Source organism: Bos mutus, chromosome 4 (assembly GCF_027580195.1).
Source record: "Bos mutus isolate GX-2022 chromosome 4, NWIPB_WYAK_1.1, whole genome shotgun sequence".
In the NCBI taxonomy this organism is placed as follows: domain Eukaryota; kingdom Metazoa; phylum Chordata; class Mammalia; order Artiodactyla; family Bovidae; genus Bos; species Bos mutus.
Genome location: NC_091620.1, coordinates 1,522,722 through 1,537,136, shown reverse-complemented (window position 1 = coordinate 1,537,136; position 14,415 = coordinate 1,522,722). Strand labels below are relative to the sequence as shown.

General features: G+C 40.6%; 1 protein-coding gene across 19 annotated transcripts in view; it reads left to right on the top strand.

Annotated features, from left to right (window-relative positions):
- Positions 1–14,415, top strand: part of KMT2C (lysine methyltransferase 2C) — a 261,336-nt gene that overhangs the window by 183,876 nt on the left and 63,045 nt on the right. For 18 of the 19 annotated variants that reach the window (XR_011463922.1, XM_070368932.1, XM_070368933.1 and 15 more), the window contains 8 exons: positions 475–576; positions 868–972; positions 3,796–3,977; positions 4,230–4,394; positions 5,370–5,479; positions 6,023–6,088; positions 7,017–7,229; positions 13,168–13,296. Coding sequence is in view for 18 of the 19 variants with exons in the window: in XM_070368932.1 (XP_070225033.1) it covers positions 475–576; positions 868–972; positions 3,796–3,977; positions 4,230–4,394; positions 5,370–5,479; positions 6,023–6,088; positions 7,017–7,229; positions 13,168–13,296 (1,072 nt within the window). In the remaining variant the exon portion in view is untranslated. The remainder of the gene's footprint in view (positions 1–474; positions 577–867; positions 973–3,795; positions 3,978–4,229; positions 4,395–5,369; positions 5,480–6,022; positions 6,089–7,016; positions 7,230–13,167; positions 13,297–14,415) is intronic. The other variant, XM_070368943.1, reaches the window with a different exon arrangement.

Below are 14,415 nucleotides of genomic sequence, written 5' to 3'. Positions count from 1 at the left end.
TTATTTATGAGCTATATCTACATTTTTTGTTTGTTACTAAGTCTTTAAAATCTGATGTGTATTTTGTATTTATATCTTTATACATCTCAGTTTGGAGTGCACCGATTTCAGGCTTTAAGAGTCACTGAAATAGAATGATACATACATATGTGTGTGTGTTTGTGTATGTGTACACATAAATAATTCACTCTTTGTTTCTTGATTAGAATTTTTGGTTAATCAAGTCTTCCTAAAGACAGGTTTGTTTTCTCATTACTTCCTGATCTGTGAGACTTGTAGCTCTATAAAGAAACAATTAAGTGAGTAAAAAATGCCATACTTTATGTGTTTATATTATCTTGGCAGTAATAGTCTAATTTAGAATTGTTAGTGTCATCTCTGGCAAAAAAGTTGTATTTTAAATATGAATCTTCTTAAACTTTGCAGCCACGTGAGAAGTGTGACTTCACATTGTGTGTGTTGTGCTTCTTACAGGTGTCTGCTGCAGACGCTTCATCAAATAAGGATGAAGAGGAGAACTCCATGCACAACACCGTTGTGCTGTTTTCTAGTAGTGACAAGTTCACTTTGCATCAGGTTTGAACTAAATTATTTGTTCTCCACTTTTGCATTCCTCCTCGTCCATTTCTAATTCATCTCATTCGCACTGACATTGGTGTCATCTGATATTGGATCGGCCAAAAGGTTTGTTAGGTTTTTCCACAGCATCTTACGGGAAAACCCTAACAAATTTTTTGGCCAACTGATTATTTAGCTCTAGAGCTATATCAATGAAGAAGGTGATTTATACAGATTGTAAAATTAGCATGTTAGCATATTCTTGGTTTGGTCTTGGATTTAAAATATGTTACTGTTTCTTGATTTCAGGATATGTGTGTAGTTTGTGGCAGTTTTGGCCAAGGAGCAGAGGGAAGATTACTTGCCTGTTCTCAGTGTGGTCAGTGTTACCATCCATACTGTGTCAGTATTAAGGTAAATACACTTAAATATAAATGTTACGATTTGAACTGAGTAGTATTGTGCTAACTCCAGTTCTTATAATTAATCAATTATTGTTTGTTAGGATTATTATACATATGTGACAATATTTAAGTATATACTTGAAATATTGCCTTTAAAGTGTTACCTTAAGAAACTCCTTGAGGTAATTTGTGGTAATTGTCCTGCATTGCCTTGAAAAAGTATAAGAACAAATGTATACATTTAATATTAAAAGATACTTTATACTATTTTTTGGTAAGGCATGAAGTTGATTCATTCTATTGATCATAAAAGTTGACTACTAGAATATGTAGTAAAAACTCATTATTTCACCCTGCTCACTTTCCACTGTCACCAAACCCTCATTCATATGCAAAAGGACATTTTCTTTTACCTGGATCAGTGGGTTGATAGTTTTCATCAAATTTGGAGCACGTGTTTTGGTTCACCAACCTACTTTCCAACTTCCACCCTCCACTTCACAGCCTCACAAGTCCTTGAAAAGTTTATAATTGTCTGCTGCTTCTGTCATACACATCACATTATATTAACCCTTTTTTCTCCTAATTAGGATATGTTTTCCAGCCTTTTTCAACATCTAGTAATTTTCGATTGCACAAGGACATGGTGCATTGAGTTAGCATATTGTTGAAAGTCTGGATTTGGTTCCTTTAAAAAAGGGGTTGAGTTTTTGTTGTTGTGCAGGCAGTTGTTTGAACCTTTTGAAACTTCTTTTTAAGCTTTAAGTTGAGTCCACAGAGCCTTCACTCTGGGGTGGCTCGTCTCAAACGTTAAGAACTCTTTGTTGTTCAGTCACTATGTTGTGTCCAGCTCTTTGTGACCTCATGAACTGCAGCTCACCAGGCTTCCCAGTCCTTCATTATCTCCCAGAGTTTGCTCAAACTCATGTCCATTGAGTTTGAGTGATGCTATCTAACCGTCTCATCCTCTGCTGTCCCCTTCTCCTTTTGCCTTCAATTTTTCCCAGCATCAGGGTCTTTTCCAGTGAGTCAGCTCTTTGCACCAGGTGGCTGAAATATTGGAGCTTCAGCTTCAGTGCTTCCAGTGAATATTCAGGGTTGATTTTCTTTAGGATTGACTGGTTTTTTATCTTTTTGCTGTTGAAGGGACTCTCAAGAATCTTCCTCCAGCACCACAGTTTGAAAGCATCAATTCTTTGGTGCTCGGCCTTCTTTATTGTCCAACTCTCACATCCGTACCTGACTACTGGAAAAACCATGCCTTTAATTATACGCACCTTTGTCAGCAATGTGATGTCTTTGCTTTTTAATATGCTGTCCAGGTTTGTCATAGCTTTCCTTCCCAGTAGCAAATGTCTTTTAATTTCACGTTGGTTATGACTCCATAAATGTTCACTGGAGACCTAAATAGTATAGTATGAGTTTAGTTTGTTTTTCATGGAGTTTTTTATAGCAAGAAGAAAATAATGATTGATGATTTTCCATTAGTTTTTGTTGTTTGTTTTTTTACCTACTGTAGAAATATGATAGCACATTATTTCAGCGAGTACCTATTTTTCTGGGAAAGGCCCACCCCTTCTATACTCTGTTACTCTCTGTTCTGAGCTGGGCTGGAACTTTCTGGGTCTATTGCTCAGTTCTCATCCTTAATATCTCTGGGCTGACGTCGGGTTCATTGCCTTCAGGATCCCATGCTTCCTTTTTCTTGGTATATGCCCTCACTTCATGCCTCATATCGCTAAGTTCATTAGAGAGAGTACTCAGGAGCTGAAGTTTGAGTCTTTGTATGTCTAAAAAGGCTTTTCAGTTTAATTGCTGGTTTAGCTAGGTTAAGGATTGAAAAGTATTTTCCTGTAGAATTGAAAACTATTAGTCTATTTTAGGATCTGAAGTTAGAAAATCTGTGCTGTTTTGATAGTTGATCATTTATTTCACTTTTCTTTTCCTCCCATGTAGCTTCCTCATGGTCTGAACTTTTATTCTCTGTCTTGATCACTTGCTGTACTGTTATTACAGATTCTTTGTTGTCCTTTTTATACATAGTCTCTAATCTTATTAGATGTTTTTAGTTGGTTCCAGATTCTTAATATTACGTAATGTGGCTGCTTTGAGGAATTGAGGTTCTCAAACTTTTCTACTAAGTTAGACCCTTGAAGGAAAGGAGAATAGAGGAGTGAATGTGAACTTTAAAAGTCCTAGGTTCATAGCCTAAAATCCTCCAAAACCATGAAGGCACCTTGAGAATTCATGTTACACCTTAAGAGTTTTGCATTTTTAATGTTGATTTTAATATACAAGTCCTTACGTGATGTACACAACTTTAAGAATCATGAATTCATGAAATGTCGTAGGTTGAAACCGTATCCATACGTTTTCAAGTCCTATATTAAAAATCACGGGGGGGCTCCCTGGTGGTCCAGTGGCTAAAACTCCTCACTCCCAGTGCGGGCGGCCTGGTCAGGAAGCTTCAGTTTCACATGCAGCTGAAGGCTCACGTGCCGCAATAAAGATCCTGTCGCCGCCAAACACATAATAATAAAAGAAACAGTTTGGGGATAATTTACTTGATTTCTTTAAAATCCATAAAATCCAGAGCACACGATAGTTACATAAACTGAGGCGCGAAAATGTCAGTTACTGTGTCCACTAGGCAGGCTCTTAAAAGTACAGGCATGTGGCCACCCGGGCTTGGGCCACAGTGAGCGTTAGTGCTTGCCCCTCTCCTGCTCCTGGGCACGGGAGCACCGTGTCAGTTTGTAGGGTGTACTTGATCCTGTTTGTGTGAGGCGCGGATCAATGTATGAATCACACAGCTTGGTGGTTTCTTTTGCAGATCACTAAAGTGGTTCTGAGCAAGGGCTGGCGGTGCCTTGAGTGCACCGTGTGTGAGGCCTGTGGGAAGGCGACGGACCCAGGGCGGCTCCTGCTGTGCGACGACTGTGACATAAGTTACCACACCTACTGCCTCGACCCTCCCCTGCAAACCGTTCCCAAAGGAGGCTGGAAGTGCAAATGGTACCCTGGGACTTTGGTTTCCTCCTCAGACGTTTAGGTTCAGAACTGAGCCACATCATTGTAGTTTTCACAGATTAGCCACACCTGCTTAATTGTGTGGTGTGTGTTAATGATGACAGGTATCACTAATCAGCAAGTATTTCCCATTTGCATTGAGTACCTCCCCTATTGTGTCCGTGTGTAGCTCTGTGAGTTTCAGCCACGCCGTGACTCGGGTAAGCAGGGCTGAGACCTGTGCGTGTCGGCTTCCAGGTGTGTGTGGTGCAGGCACTGTGGAGCCACGTCCGCAGGTCCGAGATGCGAGTGGCAGAACAACTACACCCAGTGCGCCCCCTGTGCGAGCCTGTCCTCCTGCCCCGTCTGCTGCCGGAACTACAGAGAGGAGGACCTGATTCTGCAGTGCAGACAGTGTGACAGGTGCTGTGCTCTCCTCTCTCCCCTCTTTTTTTTGCAAGCTTCTCTCCCTTAAATATAGCAAAAGAAAATTGGAAAAGAAATTTTCTTCTATCTAAAATTTATGAAGTTAAGATCTTTCCTTTCCAGATTTTTTTAGTTGGCTAGAAACTTGTTTTCTTTTTTATATTCTCAATTCCAGGCTTAGCATGTTTCACTTGGCGTTTCCTGAGGGCTGATTTCGGGGGCCTGTTACTGTGCTGTGTTAGCAGTGCTCACATAGCGTTGGTCAGCATAGCATCTCGTCAGTGGCGTAGGATTCTCAGGACTCTGCCTACCAGTTCTTTGTTGTAAGGCAGAATGACAGCTTTCGTTTCCCACTGACCATTCACTTCCTTGAGCTCTATCCACCTCACAGGAGACATGTCGTCTGGAGCCTGTGTATGCTCCACCACGCACAGTCTTGTCCATTCCTTTCTGCCTGCCCTCACCAGCTTCCTTTGTGGCGCAAACAGTAAAGAATCTGCCTGCAATGCAGGAGACCCAGGTTCAGTCCTTGGGGTGGGAAGATCCCCTGGAGAAGGGCATGGCCACCCACTCCACTACGCTTGCCCGGAGAATTCCATGGACAGAGAGGAGCCTGGCAGGCTACAGTCCGTGGGGTCGGAGAGAGTCAGATGTGACTGACTGACATTTTCACTTTGAGCCAATGTCCTGGCTGTCTGTGATAGATTACAAAGTGATTGTCCGATCCTCCTCAAATGAAGTGCTTCCGCTTATTTCCTGGTACTTGTTCCCATTCCTTTTTTCTTTTCAGCTCTGATGGATTTTGTGGGCCAGCAGGGGTGGTTAGGAGGGAGAGAAATGGGGGCTGGATGGAAGGAGCATGTGAGACTTAGGGGCTTCATGATTGTAGGCTGTTAGCTAATGTTGCAGTTTTTAAAAAGAAACCATCCTTAGTGTATTCTTTTTTCAAAACTACGAATGTGGTCTTTCTAGGTGGATGCATGCAGTTTGTCAGAACTTCAGTACTGAAGAGGAAGTGGAGAATGTAGCAGACATTGGTTTCGATTGTAGCCTGTGCAGACCCTATATGCCTACATCAAATGGTAAGAGGTGATCTGAGTGGTGAGTCCGCTGTCCCGTACAGCTCGCCTGTGCTTGTTGTCCTGAACCAGCGAGTGGGCTCAACGCTGCTCCTTTTTCTCTTTTTGTGAAGCTGTTATTTGGAAAGCGTTTTATGAAAAATAAGTTACTTTTTGTTTTAAATTAACTCTTATTACCTCAAGTTAATATATTAAAACAATCTACTTACATAAAGGAAGTAAATTAAGAATATATTTTAGCTCTAAGATGTAAGCGTAGCTTTCAAGACTCATAATTTTGTAATTACTAAGCATATGTAGAAATCCAGTACATCAATCCTTTTTTTTTTTAGCATCAATTCTTTATCGTTTTTCTTCTACGTAGTATTTCCTCCACTGTTTCTCCTTGTTGTTTTGTTGTTTTCAAGACAGCTTTTAAGTCTGCTTAGTATTCAAGCATTTATTTCACTAAAATGGGTGCAGCAGTAGAAACTTTAGCCATATGTAAATCTTTAAATACATTTTAAATTTTTTGAAAAAATTATGAGTTTTTTTTTTTAATTTCAGTGCCTTCCTCAGACTGCTGTGAATCTTCACTTGTAGCACAAATTGTCACAAAAGTGAAAGAACTAGGTAAAATCTGAAATGCTTTCCTTGACTGCAAAGAAACACTTGATTTTTATGTAATTGACTTGTTACACGACTCCTGCCTTAATCACTCTCAGCGTAAAGTCCCTAATGTTGATAATCATTTCTCTAATAATATACAAAATGCCTGTCTTTTCCAGCTTTAGTGTGACAGTATTCCTACAAATCTCAGCAAATTGGCAGTGAAAATAACCACTTTTGAAGTAACTGCTAACTACATACTTGCTTTGATTTCATTGATGTATTGTGTTAGTTAAACAATGAAACTTAGTTAGCAAACAGATCTCTTCAGAACTTATTCTTCTTCTGTAATAGGTCAGCCTAGAATAGTGATTAACAGGATTCTTAAACTGTCATTCTTTTGCATAGTTCTGTTTGATTTCATTTGATACAAAAACATTTGGATAGCACAGAAATTGTTCTAATGAGCAGCAACTTTGTACACTTCAAATTTTGCAGGATTTCTGGTTATTTACTACCTCTCCTTGTAGGTGATTATACTGATACTTTGATTTCCAAATGGGCTTCTGGAGTATTCTTATTTCTCTTGTGTAAATTCATCCTCACCTTTTACACTGAAAGGCTACTCTAGGAAAAAACTCATACTTGAGTGGCTGAAGCACTGCTTTTTAGCTTCAGTGCTTGCTTTTTAAGTTCCTATATTGATACATGAAGATAGAAATGCCAGGAAGACCATTTTTTAAAAAAAAATTTACAAGATGTCTGTCTATAATTCAAAGAAGTTTGGCCAACTATTACTTTTAATTGAATACTTCTAATTGTGCGTTTCATAGGTAATTTGTTTATAGAAGTCACGTTACCTTGACATGGGCCTTATTGGAAAGTAATCAACTTAACAGTCAAAATTAAGAGGAGAATTTCAATTTGTTTCCTTGGGATATTGTAATTTTAGATCCACCCAAGACCTACACCCAGGATGGTGTGTGTTTGACGGAATCAGGGATGACTCAGTTACAGAGCCTCACGGTTACCGTTCCAAGAAGAAAACGGTCAAAACCAAAGTTGAAGTTGAAGATCATAAATCAGAATAGTGTGGCTGTCCTTCAGACCCCTCCAGACATCCAGTCAGAGCATTCCAGGGACGGCGAAATGGACGATAGTCGAGGTAATACTTAACATATTTTCCATGGAATACATTTGCAGAAAACTAAAAGAGCTTTTAAGGGATGTGATTTACCCAAGGGTAGATCCTTCTGGGGGCTTCCCAGGTAGCTCGGTGGTAAAGAATCTGTTTGCTAGTGCAGGAGATAGAGGTTCGATCCCTCCGTCCAAAAGATTCCCTGGGGGAGGAAATGGCTACTCACTCCAGTGTTCTTGCCTGGGAGATCCCATGGACAGAGGAGCCTGGTGGGATACAGTTTGTGGGTTTGCAGAGAGTCAGACAGGACTTATCCACTAAAGAGCACAAAATTCTGCTGACTTAGAGGATAACCCTTGGTGTGACCCTGTCTTAAGAGAGTGGTCATCTTGCATCTTGCCTTTTTGGGTTCTCTTCCTTTCATGTATCCTTATAGAATCAACTTAGAGGAATTTCCAGGAGCATTGTATGTTTGAAGATCACAAATCTGAAAATACAGGATTTGCTAGATGGCAGTGAAAGCCTCCTCAGATGGCTGTGAGCTTAGATGCCATGGCTAAGTTGAAGTAGAACCCATCCATGTATTCTAGAAATGAAAAACCACCATTTTTTCAAGTGTAAGCTTACATTCACAATGGTTATCATAAAACATCTGTTTGTAAACATTTTCTTGGTTAAAATACATATTTTTTTTTTAGCTGAATTCTTGTGATGAAAAAGTAACTTTGAGTGAAAGTTGCTCGTGTCCGACTCTTTGCAACCCGATGACTGTATAGTCCGTGGAATTCTCCAGGTCAGAATACTGGAGTGGGTAGCCTTTCCCTTCTCCAGGGGATCTTCCCAACCCAAGGATCGAACCCAGGACTCCCACGTTGCAGGCAGATTCTTTACCAGCTGAACCATCAGGGAAGCCCATTAAATTCAATATGAGGTTTCTGCTTATCTCTGAAGAAGCTCACCATTGGCTTGTTTATCTGTAGAGAGTGGTTGTTTCTTTTCAGGTGATTCAAAAATAAAGAATTACTTTCGTTGCATCACATCTCATCATTTACCAGTACTTAGTGAATGCCTGCTGTTCACCAGATGTTGGAAGTTCTGTCAGTGAACAAAGCAGATAAACTTCTCTGCTCATGAAACTTTCATTTTAATATTAGAAAAAAAGGATCATTAAAAATATATGACAGCATAAGTTGATAAAAATGTGTTTGGCAAGTGCTGTTGAGAGGAATTGGGAATGCAGACAGTGGGGTGAGGGCTCAGATGACCTGACCTGCTCTTACCTGAGAGAAGAGGCGGCGTGAATGCCAGTGCATAGACCCTGGGTAGGGCGCGCCAGCATGTGTGCTGTGTGTCCAGCAGGGTGAGCAGAAGGGCACAGGGCAGCGATGAGAGCAGAGGTGTAAAGAGAGGGGGGCGACTCGGGAGTTCCCCTAGGACCACAGAGCGTTGCCTGAGGATTCACTGTAAATGGGAGGGGAGTTGTCGGAGGCTTCTGGTGAGAAGGGAGGCATGAGCTTATTTAGATTTTTAAAAGAGCACTCTGCTGCAGTGTAAACAGTTTGAAGCACAAGAGCTGTGGCAAGTGGTTCAGGCAGGAGGCTGTTACAGTTGTCAGATGAGAGATTCTCGTGGCTTACAGTGGGTCTGTGTGTGCCCCTAGTTTATCCTGATACTTCTTACGCAGTAGTGTGGTTTTGGGTCTGTGTGGTTGGGAGAAAAGCGTTCTGATGTTTCTGTGTAAGATCCCCCCTCAAGACCTGCGCCCAGGATGTCCCTTTCCATGTACTGTGGAACAGAAGTGCATTTTGAAGTTTTAAGTGGGTGGGGCTTGTAAAGAAGTAGTCTGTGTTTCTGGGATGAATTGACCCGATGTCCGTCACCCAGAGTATGGTGAAAAACTGTCACTTCTGAGGCCGTTAGAAAATTCCTGAAAAGTGATTTCATAGTCCTAACTTAAATCTGATGCATTTCACAAAATTTGAGAGGTTTCTTGATAGTACACATTAATTCCCAAAGTATGAGATTATAAAGCCTCTTAAAAACAAAGCATCAATAAAAAGACTGTACAGCTTTCCCAATGACTACTGTTCTGGGAAACAGTGCTGTGAGAAATGGTGGATATTTCTGCACTTGCACAGTTTCCGAATTGAGGCTGCCAGCAGAGACATCCCCTTAGAAGTAATACCGTGCATCATATCATACACGTAAAACAAAGTCCACATGGACTTGTAATGCTTCTGAAATATGGCAGCAATACCCATCTTTGTGCGGTTAATTTTTAACTCTACTGATGAGTGTTTCTTGAGGGAAATAAGTCATAAACAATCACCTTAGCATATCAGAAACAAACTCCTTGTCCAGTAAAAGCGGGCTTCTTTGTAATTCACCTACTGAAATCGGAGTACCCTGTTAATACAAACCACCCCCCGCCCCCAGTCTACAGAGTCTGTGTCTCAAGAGTGGGATCACAATGCTTCCCTCTCGGTTGCTGCCCCGGGGGAGCCCCCTCACAACATGGTGGGGGCGTCGGGAAGCACTCAGTCTCTGGCAGGGAGGGTCAGGGTAGGTTCAGAGGGGCCAGAGCAGACGAGAGAAAGCAGCTGGGTGGGTACGTTTGCGATTTGTTAATGCTCATTCCCTCGACTCTTTAAATTTTGTTTTTTGGACAAGTAGTATATTCACGTTTTGAAAACAAGAATAAGAGTGTTCCTCTTTTCCGTGTCTGGCCGGTTCACTTCTCCAGCAACGGCCATTTTGTGTGTCCTTGTGGCCGTGTTTTAATTCATGTCCAAGCTCTCGGGGTATGCATTTTTTTGGTCTTAATGTTCTTTTCTTTGCCTTTATACCATTTTTCATTTCATATTCCTTTGTATGGCTGTAAGTAACTCAGTTCCCATTTTGAGAGGCCTCTAGGGTTTTTTTGGTTTCTTTGGGTTTTTTTTTTTTTTTTCCCTTTCTTTTTTCCAGTCTACTCTGAGGGTCTTGAGGTTTCGTATATTTCTCTTTCTCGTTTGGTGGACATGTCTTCTTGAGAAACTTCAGAGTTTCTAGAGAGTGCATGGAAGGCAAATTTGAGAGGTTATGTATTTCTGAAAATGTACCCACCCTCCTGACCGTTTCCAGGTTGGAATTCAGTTTTCCTTCAGCATTTTGAAGTCATTGATCCAGCATCTTTTAGTTTCTACTGTTTAGGGAACTTGGTATGGTCCGTGTTGTCTCTGGATTCTGTTTGGAACTTAGGACATTGCTTGTCCGCGGTGTTCTGAAATTTCATGAAGGTGCGTCTGTTTCATTCTCTTAAGTTTCCCTTTCTTTGCTTGGGCACTGAGTGGCCCCTCATCCCGCGCCCCTCAGCGTTAGGAAACACTCTGGAAACCCCTGATGCTCCTCCCCTTGGTGCCTCACCTACTCAGCCCAAGCTCCCTGTCTTTTCTCTCTTCCTTTCCAGCTCAGGTCTTTGCATTTTAGTCTAAAGTAAATTTTCTTATTTTAGCTTTCTATCCCTTACTGATTTTCATTTTTCTTTTGTTCTTAAATACCATGCATTAATTTCCAAGAGCTTTCTTCCTTTGAATGCTCCTTTGCATAGCATCCTGTTCTTGCTTCTCCTGTGTTTTATCTTACGTTAAAGTTTTTTATATATATTTTCTTTTTCCCACATAGTCTTTCAATTCCCAGTTGCTTTTTGTGGTCTCAGGTCTCTGTCTTTCATTAGTAAGTCTTGGTTGTCCGTGTGTGATTAAAAGTGAAGGCTAAAAGTGGTGATTGGATAAACAAATAGTTTTTTGAAAACAATGAGGGGTTAAGGCCTTGATGGAAAGCCTCAGGCTGTGGGTGTTGTGTTGACGGAGCTTGTGTGCCCTCAGCTTCCTGCTGGGAGAATCCCCCAGTGCCAGCGCCTTTAGGCCTTTCCCTGGGGCTGGTTCAGTTTCCCAGGAGGACCTCCTGTCTCCTCTTGGGGCGTAGAGGCTTAGCTTCTGACCTTCTGGGAGTTTAGTGGGGAAAGACCCCCAGATGAGAGTGCCAGCATTTAACCTGCCTGGAGTCACTTAATCCTGTTTTAGAACATCGCCCCAGTGTGCAGTTTGAGTCCCAGGAGTCCCAAACCCTGTGGGTGCGCTTGGCGGCCTCCCAGCGTGTGGGGTTGGCACGGTCATAGGGATTGCGGCTCCTGTAGTTAATGAAGTTCTGTGTTTTAGCTTCCTGCTACCCATTTCCAAAGGTGCCTGCTTCTGCCAGTTCCTCACTCTTTTGAAGATTGTGATATAAGCTGGATTTTTTTTTTAGTTCCTTCCACGTTTAAATGAGAATTTGCGATTAACTCAGTTGTCTTTCATCTTTCGGCTTTCTCCTTCCAAAGTTATGGCTTTTCTTCTTTCCTGTTTTCTCTCTCTCTGTAAGTTTGTTTTTTTAAAATAAGTTGCTTTGCTCTGTGTAGGGTTTTGGGAGAGTGAAGTTAGATTTTTAGTCTACCATCTAACCCTAAATTCCTTCTCATATATATTTCAGTGGGTTTATTTTAAGGTAAGTAATTACACTGTTTTGTTTTCTTTGGTGTTTGCTAAGTTTCAGTAAATAAATTTTCATGGTTTAATTTTAGCTATTGAAAGCAATTATCAGAATAATTATAGAATTGACCTCGAACATTGACCTAATATTAATACTACTGAAAAAAAAAAGCACAGTGCTAATGGTATTATAGAAATGTTATGCATAATACTTTCAATATTGAAGAACAGTGTTAACAATTTATTCTTAAATGTATTTGATAACTTTTCCCCCCTGCAGCACAGCATAAAGCATAATTTGAAAAGCTTTGATTACCATGGTTTTAAAAGTGTTCTCTTATGCATTAATTGCATTGATTACATCATTCTGTGAGAAAATTATTGAACACCTGTTACATACCATGCTAAGGATGCAGCTGTTAATAAGAATCTTGATAGCTGTTTTTAAGAAGAATATAGTCTAGCAAGGAAATGGACATTAAGAGAACCAATTCAAATGACGCATAATGTTAATGTACAGGAACATGTAACTGTGGGGATTCTCCAGGAGATAAATTCTCCGAGATGGGGGATAGGGGCAGGCAGAGGGGAGGGCTTGATGAGCACAGGGAACTGAGTGTGAGTTGGTGGGGGGGCAGTGAGGCTGTGGCACTCACAGGACACATCACCTGGGCCTTACAGTTTGAATCTCATTCTCAGGCTACTGGGAAGACATTAAGGGGTTCTTAAGCAGAAAATTGATAGGTATTTATAGAAAGATCATTTAGGCTGCAGTTTAAAGAACCGATTAGGGAGGAAGGTAAGCTTGGAGGCAAGGAGAGGGATAGGAGGGGAGGGAATGGCAGTAAGTTGAGATTGGACTGAGATGACAGTCGAGAAAAGTAAAACGCCTTTGAGAGATACTGAGGAGCCTTGATGGCATGAAAAAAGAAATGAGGCATTGTCAAGACTGTCTCCCAGGAGTCTGGCTTCTGCAGGGTACATTTCTTTGCTCTTTAATGACAGGCAAATCCCGAGGAAGGGAGGAAGTTCATTTCAAATTAGTAGTTCAATTTTGTATGTAGAGTTTCCAGTAACTGGGTAATATCTAATTACAGATTAGTTGCAACTCAGGAGAGTTCTAGGCTAGAGAGACAGCCTTCGGGTCCTGGACCTGAAGACATAATTAATAGCAAGGAGTGATAGGTTAAGTGCAGATTGATTTATAATTGTCCTTCCAAGCATCCTCTCTGTTTCCCTTCCTTGAGCCTCGTGTTGCGTTTCCTGAGAAGGGTGCACTGAGTAGCAAGACTTCTCCAGCCGTCGGGGGCCTTTTCCGTCTCTTTCTGTACTCTCCCTGTCAGGTGGGATGCACGATTAGAGTGGCTCAGCAGCCACTTTGCTTTGTCTTTCCTCTTACATAGGAGCTATACATTCGGCAGTTTGTCAGTTCTGTCTGTACATTTACTTTTTTCCAGAAGGAGAACTCATGGACTGTGATGGAAAATCAGAATCTAGTCCTGAACGAGAAGCTGTGGATGATGAAGCTAAGGGAGCCGAAGGAACGGAGGGCGTGAAAAAGAGAAAACGGAAACCGTACCGACCAGGTAGAGCGCCTTAGCTGGGCATTTCAGTTACAATCAAAACTTACTTAATTTAAGAAAAATATAATAGGGCTTCAATTATAATGAAATGATCAGGATGAAATATAACTCCTTAACAACTCTAAAACTTGTATGTATAATTGACAGAACTAAACAGTTGAAATAAACTTTGTAGGTGATAAATGTCTTAGTGTGGGTATGTGACTGACTCACAATAAAACATATGTTTTCCCTTGATGTGTACCTCTGTCAGTTCTTTCATGATTTAGCATTCACTTTCTAATATTTTTGTTTTTTAAATTTACTGCATTTTTTGTGCAGGAGTACCAACCAGTAAAGTGTACAATATGAAGATGATATGACAGAGTTCTTATGTTTCCTAGAATTTATAGTTTGGTTAATAATGTGACTGTTAAGAACTCTTATTTCCTCTCTGCCTCAGGGGAGGGGAGAGAAAAGCTGTCTTATTTGTCAAACTTTTTTTGCCTTAATGGAAAAAAAAGTATTGACATATTCATAATACAGAATTTCTAGGCTCTTTTTAGGCAGTTTGCTTATGAAAATTTTTGGATTTTTTAAGCAAAAATTTTTTAAGTGTATTTTTTAATTGGAGTATAATTGCTTTACAAGGTTATGTTAGTGTCTGCTGTACAACAGTCTGAATCAGCTGTAAGTACACATTTATCCCCTCCCTCTGGAACCTCGATCCCACCCACTCTGCTGTGAGGTATATTGAATCAGTCCAGTCTTTATTCTTCTGATTGCTTCTGTTGTATTGATAAGAATGATCTAAATACCTTTTGATGTGTAAGGAAAAACTTTGTGTTTGTTTTCCACTAGATTTTCCTTCCAGATGGGCCACATCTGTAATTAATGCCTAGATGAGTTTCATTCAATCATTGTATGAAAATAATTTCATTTCTTTGTCATTATGAGGCTTATAAGGCACTTACTTTTTTTAGACATGTCTGAATTCCTTCCAGGAACTTAAGAGTTAAATGTTCAGGGGTTTTTTTTGTTTGTTTTTTTCCTTATCTGCCTTACATAGAAGTAAGTCATCCATGTCAGGGACCCGTGTGAGGGGCCCATTAGGTCACAAAGTATATTGTCAGTGATAAAAGC